This window comes from Mytilus trossulus, chromosome 1 (genome assembly GCF_036588685.1).
Source record: "Mytilus trossulus isolate FHL-02 chromosome 1, PNRI_Mtr1.1.1.hap1, whole genome shotgun sequence".
Taxonomy (NCBI): domain Eukaryota; kingdom Metazoa; phylum Mollusca; class Bivalvia; order Mytilida; family Mytilidae; genus Mytilus; species Mytilus trossulus.
The window spans coordinates 474029-487592 of NC_086373.1; the positions used below are offsets into that span (position 1 = coordinate 474029).

The following is a 13564-nucleotide window of genomic DNA, read 5'->3' on the forward strand; positions in this document are numbered from 1 at the left end:
ATCAATGTATATAGGGTCAAAAGTACACTATGATATTTAATTACTATCACTACTTTCAAATATATTAGCAAAGTTGTTAGACAAATCCCTTTCAGAATGTAATATATCAACCCTAAATTTAACTGTCTTACTACTACTACTGTCATCAGAACCATTGGTGAAATCATTTTCTCTATCAGATTCAGAAGAAAATTCAGTCAAATTTGAACCAATCAAATTTTCTGTGTCGTTTGTGGTATCTTGAAGATCATCAGGGATTGTTAATTGATCTTCATTATCCATATTTTCTTGTCTATTTTCCTCACTCTTATCATTGTCTGATCTTCTCTCACTATCAGCAGAAGGTAATTGGTTATTTATCCCAGGGGAGATAACTCCTGACCCTTGTGTTATACTGTCTGACACATAACTTCCTGAGATTGTTTCAAACGGAAACAGCGGAAGAGAAAATGGTTTTGACATTGAAGAATCATAATTCATTTCAATATTTTCAACAGGATCTGTTTCCATAGTAACAGATGTCGGACTTCTCACACCTCTATTACAGCCATTTTCATTCATAAACTTGTATAAGTTATCCTTTGAATTCATTGAAGCACTATTAGCACGTAATGAATCTATCTCAAATTCATCTATACTATTCAAATTTCCATTCATATTACTAACTAAATTGTCCATCTGATATTCTGAGTTACGCACAAACAATGAATTACTTTGATGGAAAGTATCAGGGTTTAATTCTAGTGAGTTAGGTAAAGTGTTTATATCATTCTCTGGTGAGTCAACTTTTGATTGGTTAGATGGCGATAAAAAATTTTCCTCCTCAGTTTCTATACAATTGACATTACTAGAATTTCCACATTTTGCTTTAGATAATATATTGTGAAAGGTTAGTCTATTGTCCTTCTCAATTCCTTGCAGTACTGATGAGGAGAACTCTGTCATACCTTCTAGTTTTTTATCTAGAGATGAAGGGACTTCTGAGACCTGGGTTGACATTTCACAATCCAAATCCGAAGTTGAAAGTTCATTTTCTTCATCACTTTTTTCTCCTTCCAATTTATTGTTTTTATAATCCTCCTTCTTTTCCTCAGTGTTTAATATTAATTGATTTTCCTTCCTTTTAAAAGCATCTTCCAGCCATTCAGAGGTAGATGTCATGTCCACGTCATTAATTACGTTTTCACTACAGGCATATTTTTCAGACTGAGAATTACACTCATCATTTGGCCTTATTTTGTTAGTATCACTTTCACAACTATCTTGGTCCGTATCATGTTCACAGCCATCTTGGTCTGTATCACGTTCACAGCCATCTTGATCCTTATCATGTTCACAGCTGTCTTGATCCGTATCAAGGTCACAGCCGTCTTGATCTTCATCAAGATCACAGTTGTCTTGATCCGTATCCATTTCATATGCTGTTTCATCATCACTTAAATCTTCCTCTGTTGAATCATTCAATAATAATAAATTTTGGGTTGAAGTTACATTTTGGCTATTTGCCATACTTGTCCGTGCACATACATTTTGTAGGTCTGCACTGGTTGAATCCTCGGAATCTGAGAGACAGATTTTTTCAGAAGAAAACACAGGTAATGCTGAAGTTGTGACGGTTTCCCTGTGATCGTCTAGATCAATAAATACAGGCTTTTTCTGAGAACAGTTATCAGCATGTAAATCATTGATAAAAGAACTGCAATTCCTGGATGAATAACCCGACAAAAAATCACTATTTGAGTATATTGGCTGTCTATGACCAGCATAAATGTTACTCGGGAAGGAGTAAATTGAGGGTATTGAGTAAGGAAAGATTGGTTGAAGTGTTGACTGTGACGAATGTAAACTAGAACTTGGTGCAGTGAATCCTAGCCAATTGTCAGAAGACGGTGTTGGTGAATTACTAATAATCCACGGTAAAGAACTATTTGCTGCAATGGTAACAGATTGGGAAGTGTTTGATGGATTATTGTTAACAATCTTTGAAGTATCACTCATAGTATTGTCCTGTAGTAAGGATTTCATATAGGTATCAGCTCTTCTACCTGTTGATTGCAGACTCAAATCGTCATCATGAATTGGTTTTGTAATATCTATACACAGAGGATTTTCTAAATCATTTTTGTGAGTGTTCATTGAGTCACTTTTAGTCACAATTAGTTCACAATCATCACTTTCAGATTCAGAAATATCCAACAGAGGTCCATTGATAGAAGTCAAATCAACCTGATTCAGTACTGGCCGTAGACTACTTTCAGTGCCTTCCTGAATAACAACGTTCTGACTGGTTTCTGGACAAGACTTAGTGTCAGTGTTATCTGGATTGTCATTTCCCTCATTTTTAATTGTATTTGTATTACTAGCAGTTGAAGTAAATATGTTATCCTGAAACAGCTCACTGAATACATTGGAATATCCCCTACTTTCAGTTTCACAAACTTTTTTCTTTTTACATGTAACACATATATCAAAACTGTCTAGAAGTTCTGGTATGTATGGAAGTCCACATTTCAAACAACGTCTACTGTTTTCTAAACTTAAAATACTGTCATCTATGTGATATGGAGTAGATTCTCTTGTAAGATTTGTTGTGCTATTAGATTCTGTTTCTGGTTCATCAGGTTTACTTGTCTGTAAGCTATTTTTATCACTAGTCTGTGTAAGAAATGGTGTACATGAAGTAACAGTCGATGTTACCATGTGATCTGCTGACATGGGCAGACTTGTTTGTACCTCTGGTTTGTTAGAATCTGAGTTTAATTTATCCAAAAGCTTTGGTACTATATCAATTAACTTGCTCGACTTCTTGTGTCCAGAAGAATGCTTCTTATAGGGTGATATAGATTGAGAGCTTGAAGAAGAAGTTTGATTAATCAATGCTAAAGCTGAAGGGAATAAGCATTCAGAAGACAATGATCTATTAACGCTATTTTGAATTTCATTATTTCCTGCAGTTGGTAAAACTATAACAGATTTCAATTTTTTGCTAGATTTTGATTTGTGTTTTTGTCCATCATTTTTATGTTTTCTAAGCTTTTTATGATGATAGTTTTCTGTATTTATGACAATCTCTGAACTTTTATCCAAATTTGCTTCCAAATTCTTAGTTTTAGAAGTTGACTGTTCACCCTGTTTGGAGGATGATATTGAACTGCAAGAATCCCTGTGTTTAGCAGAATGTCTACGAGACTTATCTGAAGAGTGGTGCTTTTTCCGTTTTTTGTGTTTATGTCTGTCTTTGGAATTTTCTCGACTGTCCTTTTTATTTTCCTTGTGCTTTTTATGCTCTTTCTTCACTTTTTTCTTCTTATTATAATGTTTATGTCCAAAATCTAAGAAAAGATTTCTTTCAACTTCAGAACTATCTGAGGACAACATTATTGGTGACCTTTCCTCCCATGGTTTGTCAACTTTGACGAAAACAATGTCACTACCATTACTATCAGCTGACTGAGTAGAATCAGAATCAGAATCTGAAGTAGAGGCTATGTCAATTGGTGAACATGCTCTATTTCCTTCAACTGGTATACTTTCTGTTGCATTGGGTATTGGCAATTCCAGATCTGCTCCCAAAGACATCCATGATGGTCCTGGCGTTGGGGAATCCCATCCTGACACGGATAATGGAAGCGTCATAGAACTAACAGGTGATTCAGCCTCAAGTATATCTCTAACACTCCTAAACAATGGTGACAAGTTGGACACACTGCTGAAAGGATGATTTATCCTTCTGTCAACCTGAGGCGATCTAGGATTGGAATTTTCATCTTCAATATCAATGATTTCATCTAATAAATCATCATCAATGTCGGCAGATGAATCATTGCTATCTGAATCCAATGTCACAGGTCCTGGCTGGTAAACTACTTGAGCATCATAGGCTATCATGTTGTAGGGTGATTTGGCAAAACATGAAAACTCATGCATGAAGTGGCGAGTATGTCTTCCAACATACGGATATACATGTTGGTAAAAATCTTCACTATCAATTGAGTGAGATTTAATAAGTCCCATTATAATTTCTATTACAAGCTGTACATGGTCAGGCTGATTTTGAAGTAGAGAATTCAGTTCTCGATTTAACCAAGGAACCAATCTATGCATTGTTGCAGGGTTTTGTCTGTAAAAATTAGGAGTTGTGTCCCTTACTCTTAGTCTTCTATCAGTAACCTCTTCTGCTTGCATTCCATTAGTGTAGATCCTTCTACGGAATTCTGATGTAGCTGGCTCTCTATGTCTCCTCCAATGAGATCTTGTGGTAACATTAGATGGCCTGGCAATTGGTTGATTATAATTATGTTCTGGTCCAATCGTAAGTCTACGTTCAAATGTCAAAGTGGTTCTATACCGAAATCTAGTTCCATCTCTCTCCCATCGACTTTTATTAGCCTCTTCTTCAATATTGTAACGATCAAACTTTTCATATGAATTGACATTGTAAATGATATTCTTGAACTTCTGTTTGCAGAGAGGACATTCAGCCTTTACTTTGGACCATTCCTTCAGACAAACAAAGCAGAACATATGAAAACAACTGTCAGTGAATGATTTGTTTTGTAAGTCACCCAAACATATAGAACAATTTTCTGGTGATGTTGGTCGTGACGGTGATCCACCTTCTTTATTCTGCTGGTTTTCCTGGGAATTACAAGCATCTGAAGATTCATCTATCTTTTTCTGCTTTCCTCTACTTTTCTTTTCATCTTTCTTTGAAGAAGTTCTTTTACGCTTCCTTCTTTCACCATCCTGAGATTTTGCTTTCTTCGACTCTTTCTCCATATTGAACTGAAAATGAAATCAGCATTCATTTATCAACAGTTCAACACTACTCAAATTTAAGTTCAGGGAAGAAATCTTTAATATTATACTGATTCTATACTCTTAAAGTTAAGATTCCTTGATTTCATGGTAAGGAGGCATGAAGGCATCATCACTATTATGTTACAGTAAATTCCCTTGGCACTCTTTTTTTTTTACCGAACTAAATTGACTAAAATTCTTCTAACTTGACAGTACCCAAATTGCACCTATTTCATGTATTTTGACAGTTTTTTCACCAACGTTTTTTTTATGATAAAGACAAAAATCTCCATTCTGTGTTTATTTTGTAGCCATATCATTCTTTATTATATAGGTACACCAATTTGATTTTTAATCCATATAGAATCATAGAAATATTGGTCTAAACTGACCTCCAAACCATCAATGATTTTGAAATGAGGAGTACCCAAATTGCATCCATACTTAAATTTGCATCGTCAAAAGTCTAATAACAGAGCTTTTGTTTAATTTCTTCAAATATTTTGAACAATTGGATATTAGTCCATGCTTACTCTTAATTTTTTTTAGATAAATACTTGTAACATATTGTATTTGATCATTTTAAAAAGATGACGTTTTAATGACGTCGCATGACGACGTTTTAGTACATTTTACTGTTTCAGTAAACACTTCATCTATTGATAAACACTCTGAACGTTTTGTGCATATCTAAATATTTTTACCTATGTTGAAAGATGTGCATACTATCAAATCATAAAAATACAAATTGTTTAGTCTCTAGGAAATCCTGTTAGATGTCCACTGCAATTTTTGCTAAATAGTTGCAATTTTGGTACTCGGTGCAATTTGGGTACCGTTACGTTATACACATTATACAATTAGCTCATAAAAATAAGAAGATGTGAAATGATTGTCAAACACCAAAAAGACCAAATCATGCACATGTTAGCAACTAATATATATCATGTATATGGTTAAAAGTCTTGAAGACTAAGAATGTGAGCAAATGGTCATAATATACATGATATAACACTAAATTCTAAAATTAAATGTTACAAATTCATCCAATTGACAAAAGTAATCAAGTAATTATTAAATGAATAACATTGATTATAGAATATATTTGTGTAAATTTCAAATGCAAAGAATCTATGAGTGAATCAATAGTAATTCCAAAAAATGCTAGCTTTAATGACTTAACAACAGTATCCTAATTGTATCCCTTGTGCATGTTGTGAACAAGTCAGTTTAAAAGTTTGGTAGTTTTTGAGATGAATGCAGACATTTGTGTATTTTGTATCATCGAAATCAATAAAAGATAAAGATTCACAAAGGAAAAAGAAGATGCCCTCAAAACAACAGTACAACTGGGCAAGTGTTGCAACTTTATCATGTTAGCAGTAAGTTAAATGAGAATATTAGACAAGGATTGATAACAGTCTCTGAATAGGATAATTTTCTCAATAATTTAGGAAGTACAAAACACTATATTTGTATGTCATATCACAAATATTTCCTACTTGAACATGGTTTCAGAGGAGATGTGAATTTTGTCCCTTTAGTAGTATAGATTTCACCCCTAACAAGAAACCTTCTGTATTTGAGATGATATCTAGCCAATAGTGTGTTGTGAGTCTCATAACGGTTTGACAGCTATTGATGTGGAGGAATTGCTATAGGATTGTTTCCCTTGAGTAGTAGATATTTAGTGTGATTTTGTAAAAAGATTCAGGCTCTGTTACACTAGCTAGTTATACAGCACTATAAAGTCGGTAAAATGAAATATCATAACATGCTATTTATGTTGCCAAGAACACTTACTTTGTACCATGCAAATAATGAAAACTTCACAGTTTAAATCAACTCTTCATATTATCCTACAAATCTTCATTAGACATAAATGGTTCATGGTCTCCTACATCAGTCTGTTTGATCTGTTGAATACAAAGAAAAGTATAAAAGTAAATCATGGTTAACATGGTTTAGATGACAGAAAATTCTAATGTACTCACAGGCTGTTAAATATAAGGTGTCTATTTTTCCCCACAACTCTGTCTGATTATCATGATTTTTATAATACATCTACATTATTTAGTTTTCAATAGGATTAAGCTAAACACAAACTTAGCACAAGGTTGTCACAAATAAATTTTGAAGACAAGTTCAGAGACTCATAATTTTTGGCATTGGAGAGTCCAACAGGAGGAAGATGAGATTTTTTTGCTTTATTATAATTATCGATTAAATCCACATGACAAAATAGGTCATTGAAATTATATCAAGTTTAGATTATTTTTTAACTTTTTTTGTCATAAAATGATATTTGTGCTCAATTGTTACAATATTTTAATGTAATTTTGGTTGAGACAGAGTTCAAGTAGTGTACATGTATAAGGCTACATATAGTTCCAGCAGAGGGAATATTTGAGGAGTAAAATGCATACGTGGGACCAAAAGCAAGTTTAATAAATCCAGCCAAAAAATTAAAAAGTATCTTATTACAATGTATCTGCACATTTAAGCAAACAATCCTACCAAATTTGAAGTGTTCTGGTCTAATTAATGTATAAACAAGAATGTGTCCACAGTACATGGATGCCTCACTCACACTATCATTTTCTATGTTCAGTGGACCGTGAGAAAGGCGTAAGAACTCTAATTTGGCATTAAAATTAGAAAGATCATATCATAAGGAACATGTATTCTAAGTTTCAGGTTGATTGGACTTCAACTTCATCAAAAACTACCTCGACCAAAAACTTTAATCTGAAGCGGGACAAACGAACAAACAGACGGATGGATGAATTGACGCACAGACCAGGAAACACAAAGACCCTCCACAACGTAGGTGGGGCATAAAAATGAACAAAAAAATATGTAACATATCAACATGCCACCATACCACTGAATGTTCTTTCTTTATCAAGAAAAATAACAAATATTCTAACTCAGTCATGTGTCAGTGGAAATTCAAAACTGGAAGTCCCTAATCAAATGGCAAAATCAAATGCTCAAATACATCAAACAAAATCTAATGGAAACCATTGTCATATTCCTGACTTGGTACAGATATTTTTCTAAGTAGAAAATGATGGATTGAAGTTAAACCTGGTCCTGGTGTTAAAGCTAGAAGGACACAGTTTTATTTTTAACATTCAAGTTAATTGAATTCAAGGTTGACATTGATTGAGTTAAGCAATTTCAATTGACAATAGATATTTTACAGTACATGTACAATGTATGTCTTTCTATATACATATGTTACACTATTGTTTCAGGTGAGGGTGATGGTTGGTGCATTGTACATAATAATGGCACTGGCTATGGTTACATGGAAATGTAACAATAATCATGATATTAAAAAGTTTATTGTTACATCGGAGACTAATCATGTTAATTGCCAAAATGTAAGGTTGGGAAAGGGACCGGTTTATTACGAATGTAACAATAATTATTGAGGCTACAGTTACATTGTGTTATTGTTACATTATTTCACGTCAATGTACGCTGGGACTACTAGTCTAGTAAAATAAAACTTGAAAACTTTATTTGAATTTTACAAAATTGGATACAATTTTAAAAAAAATGCAATATTACAGTTTCTACAAATCCAATATGTTGTTTTTGAGAGCATGTCTTAGTCCAACGAATCTTGGTGAAACCAAGCAGTCATCACAAACGAGTGATATAGCTATATGCACGTCAGTATTTCCTAGTCTAAATTCCATTCTGTACTATCCTTTTTTGCAGTTAAAGACACTTTCAATGTCTGTCATTCTTCAGCTGATAAATATATTTTTGTGTTCTTGCGATCAAGGATTTAAATATGAATATCCTTGGTGCAAAATTTTTACTTTCACATGTGAGGTTGCAATATGATTTCATTACCTGCATTTCTGGTTTTATCATGTTTATGTTCACCCCCAATTTCCATATCCAGCTAAACATGCTACATACTAGTCAATCATTGTCAATAGTCAAGGCAATTGGTATTGAATCTGTGTTTTCATTTTCAGAGTCCAGATATTTTGTGATAGTAATTTCATTCTAATTGGATTCTTACATGCTTACTATACAAATCCTTGATTGTACAGATTAAAAACAGATCGGTGGGAAAAATAAGCAACACAAGTATAGAAGGTTTAAGTTTAATTAATCTAGCATACATTAAGTGCATTAATGTTAAACGCAACGTAACCGTAGCCTCAATTATTATTTTTACATTCGTAATTGATTGGATCCTTACATGCTTACCCATCCCTGTATTCAGGCAATTAGTCTCTAATGTTACAATAACAATTTTTTTCCTGTGTAACTGTAGCCAGTGCCTAAAATGATACATCAGGAATCTGATGTTCAGTAGTTGTAGTTTGCTGATTTGTTTTGGCTCATAAGTGTTTCTCATTTTTAATATATATAGATTAGATTGTTGGTTTTCCTGTTGAAACAGGTTATATGTATACTAATTTTTGGGGCCTCTCATAGTCCAAATAAGTATGACATCTTGCAAGGCTATTTTATTTTTTTAGGAAGGCATCCTAGAAAAAAATTAGCAGAGACTTGCAAGACGTCATAATTTATATTTGGACTATAGGTCTTTCATAGCTTGCTGATCAGTGTGAGTCAACGCTCTGTGTTGAAGACTGTACTCTGACCTATAATGGTTTACTTTTACAAATTGTGACTTGGAATTGGATGGAGAGTTGTCTTATTGGCACTGCTACCATTTTGCTAGCTGCGGAACCGTAGCTCGGGTACAAGTCAAATCGGCACCCATAGAAAAAGTCAAATCGGCACCTGGTTAAATCGGCATCTAGTTAAATCGGCACCTATTTAAAGTCAATTCGACATCCAATAATATTTGATATATATATGGGACTGGGACTATTATGCTAAGTTAGCAATTTAATTATACTAGCATAATAGTCCCAGATATATATAAATAATTCTAAAAATGTATAAATTCAATCATGATCTATTTTGGATTTTTGGATTTTATCATGCATTACATGTTAAAAAGCATCAAACAGTAAGGCCATAATAAATAATAGGTTTGTTTGCCCAAACGCTACCTACCCAGAAAAAAGCTGCCTACTCAAATTCTTTTATTGTCCTGATTTGAAGAAGTTTTTTTTTAATCAAATAGGCATGAAGACTTGTGATATCTGATACTTCAATTTCTTTTTTTGAAAAAAAAAAAGAAAATGCCTACCTACCTACCCACTGCCTCAACCTTTGGGTAGGGTTTGGGCAAACCAAAATATTTTTAAGTGTGGCCTAAAAATACAAAAGTTAATCATTCAAAGTGTTCTCAATATTATGTGACTGATGTTTTGATAAATTTTCTTTTCAATTAATTAATAACTTTAATCAAGGAGGTTATATTAGACTAATAGAACCTCCTTGCTTTAATCAAGTACATAGTGAAAACACAATGTAACACCGGCTTTTGTTTGCATATTTCTGTCATATTTTGAATTCACAACTATATGATACAATCTAATAGTGAAAATTAATACAAAAACATAATTAGACAACAAAAAGATATTTTATGGATATATGGTATCAGGAGAAAATTAAAATTAGAATTTAAGCCATTCAGGTATCCTCATTTCCATTGTGAGGACAAGGATAATAGCACGAAATGTTAGGTTAAAGTATATAAATTTGAATTTAAGGATTGAACTAGAACATTTTTAAAGATAAACTTGTATCACCTAACTTGTACAAAAACCCTGTACAAATTATAATTTGTACAAAGTTACATCTTGTACACAACATATTATTAAACAAATTTAACATGGGTGCCGAATTGACTACATCAAGTGCCGATTTAACCAGGTGCCAATTTATCTAGGTGCCGATTTGACTATACTGGGTGCCGATTTGACCAAGTGCCGATTTAACCAGGTGCCGATTTGACTAGAATTCCCGTAGCTCATAGGTCCTTATGTAATTTTTTGACTATTTGCGGTCAAAAAATAACATAAGGACCTATGAGCTACGGTTCCGCAGCTACCATTTTGCATACCCACATCTTCTTTTATGATATCTATATTTTTAACCTTCTTACCACTTTAAGGAGTTTGATATTTTGGTATATGGACCATAATTTGCTATTGGGCTCCGTTTCCTATAACTATAGAAAAGTGATAAAATGTGAATTACTGTAAGAAAAGTTGCAACTACATCTAAAGATGCCATTATTTTTATCAGCATACAAGTGTATGCTACTCTTCCCTAGATTTTTTTTTAAAATATACGAATTTCAAAGATTCTACAACCGTATTTTTGTGTCGTTTCTCGCGTTATTTATTGCTTCCAAAGAGCATAACGCTGACTGATTTATAGATAATCGTCACAGCCAAATTCGTAACTTTTGATTTCAAATAACAAAGAACATCGACCAATAAGAATAGTGAGAAGAAAATGCCGAGAACTATAAGTATTTATGTAGCAGATGTAAGAACAGTGGCGTGATTTTTGTGTCCAATTTCGTAACGCAATTTTTAGATGATTTAATCTGCTTTGTTGTAATAGAATTCTTAAAAACAATATGCAAATATGAACTCTCGCGAGATGTTCAAACAGGTAAATCCGAGATGATTTATATTCTTGTTTTGATCTTCGTAATAATTAAGTAAGAAAATTACGTTGTCGTTATGCGTTACATTTCACACGAAACAGAAGTCCAGTTATTTATTAAAATTGTTTTTGTCCTTAAGTTCTAACCGTTTCCGGTCATACGTGAAACACGTGACTAACATGTGATAACGCCATTACGGCCGGATGTACGAAATACTAGGTCTAAACATTGTTTTTGTTTCCAACGGGATGTTAGCAAACATAATCTGTAGACTTGTTTCGTCTTGTTTAAAAGAGGAAAATACAATTGTCAAAGAGATTGCGCCGGTGGTCTGTTATTTTTCCTATGTGCATAATGTTACATACGATCCTGAGTGAAAATAAATGCCCAATGACTTGACAAAATAGATTTCATATTTGACAGACGTTAGAACACACTTCGTTTCCCGATAATGACGTGAAGAGTCCTTGGAAAAATCAATCGAAATTACGTCTCTTATCATTGTACCAATGCTCGTTGGATTGATTTAACTTCAGCAGTAAATATTACTGGATATTTTAGGTGAATAAATATAATTTAATAACAAATACATGTTAATATACCGTTACACTTAGAATGTACAAAGTTGGAATCCTGTCACAGTTTTTAATTAATATTTTTTATTCATGTTCTGCTTACACTTATCAGAAACGCAATAAACTTGTCAAAGGAGAAGTAAACTTTTACCATGCATGACTTGAAAGGAAGTACTTTATTGATTTTAGCCCACTAAAGTAGGTTAAAATGTGGAAACCATGTAGATGGTGTACAGGTCACAAGTATCACATTGTGCCTATTTAAAAGATTTTAATTCCAAGTTAAAAGTTTTTTTCTTTACTGGATTTAAAGAATGTTACATTGCCAATGATTTGGAATAAATTGTTTATAACTGGAATATCAAAACCAAATATAAATACATTTTTTTTGCTTAAACATCAAGATACAGCGATTATGGTATCCTGTATCAATGGAGAAAATATGGAAAATTCTGAATAAATTGTACTAATTGTTTTCAAAACAAGCACATATTTAGGAGTTTTATAATACTGTTACATTTAAGATGGAATGAAGAAAAAGGATACTGTTCAGATTATTTTAAGCAGATTTTGCAATAAAATAAAACTAAAATAAATGCTTTCGGTTTCTTATGGTTTCCTGTCAGGTTTAAAAAAATCTTTAATATAACATTGAAAATAGATTTTAAATATTAACATGAAGCAAGTAACACTAGTAATGGTGTTTATTTATGCCTTTTGAATTATATTGTGCAAAATAAAGAAAATAAAGATTGGTTTCCTGTTTGGTTTCATGTCAGGTAAACGGTGAATCAAAATGTATTAATTTTTTATCGAAAAACTCAATTGTTCCATTCATACTATTCTAACACCAACACAACCCACAGAATAAAAGTTAAAATTTTAGAACTTATAAAAAAGGATACAAAAAGAAACCAAAGGCCGAATACCAAATTATGGTCCATATATTAAAGAACATATATTTACAAATTATGTTATTATGACAATAAGACATCACGTTGATGTATTAACATACCTATATGTGACCCCACTAGAAAAAACTTTATAGCCTTTATATTTTCATTTCAACATATATATTTTTTTTATGTTGTAATTTACCAAACGAAAAGCTTCTTTCCTTTTGACTTACAAATCTGAAAATCAAGACATCAGTAGTGTTCTTATCTAGAATATAATCATTCCCTAAAAACGACCAAAATACCTCTTCAAGGACACTTTTTTATCCAGGAAATCTGTTCTTCGTGGTAACATGATAATCCTTTCTGCTATATTTCAGAACAAATTATCTGTGCCATATGTTATGAGAAAGACACATTCATTGGACAATTAACTAAAACCAACCAATCATAAATGTCGATGTAAAACAACTTCATTGTAGAAAATCTGGTAACTTTAATATTTTGTATAAGGTAAAACAGTAATTAATAAACAGGAACACTAATAGAGATAACGAACGGATACATTCTTCGAAGCCTCTCGGGTATTTTCATTTGAACAATTTATGGCGGGTAACATTGAAAAACGCAAAACAACCTAGCCCCTGTTCGATCCTGTTCAGGTAGAGAGGAACAGTGGAAATTTGTGCTTGTATTTAAGTAAGTAAGCAGTAAGTAAATTTTAT

At 32.7% G+C, this 13564-nt stretch overlaps 1 protein-coding gene across 2 annotated transcripts; it reads right to left on the reverse strand.

Moving 5' to 3' along the window:
* On the reverse strand, positions 1-13295 carry LOC134711893 (clumping factor A-like). Of its 2 annotated transcripts, none has more exons than XM_063572855.1 (3): positions 13145-13295; positions 6604-6716; positions 1-4785 (listed from the first exon to the last, which is right to left on the reverse strand). In XM_063572855.1, the coding sequence occupies exon 3, from the start codon at positions 4777-4779 to the stop codon at positions 37-39; it is 4743 nt and encodes a 1580-aa protein (XP_063428925.1). In that variant the 5' UTR covers positions 4780-4785; positions 6604-6716; positions 13145-13295; the 3' UTR covers positions 1-36. The 2 variants fall into 2 exon arrangements, with proteins under 2 accessions (XP_063428925.1, XP_063428935.1); XM_063572865.1 differs by having other exon boundaries at positions 13073-13295.
* Between the last annotated feature and the right edge of the window lie 269 nt (positions 13296-13564).

What these genes read in the sequence shown, in the direction of transcription:
- LOC134711893 (XM_063572855.1), bottom strand. Translation starts at nt 4,779, where the DNA reads ATGGAGAAAGAGTCGAAGAAAGCAAAATCTCAGGATGGTGAAAGAAGG.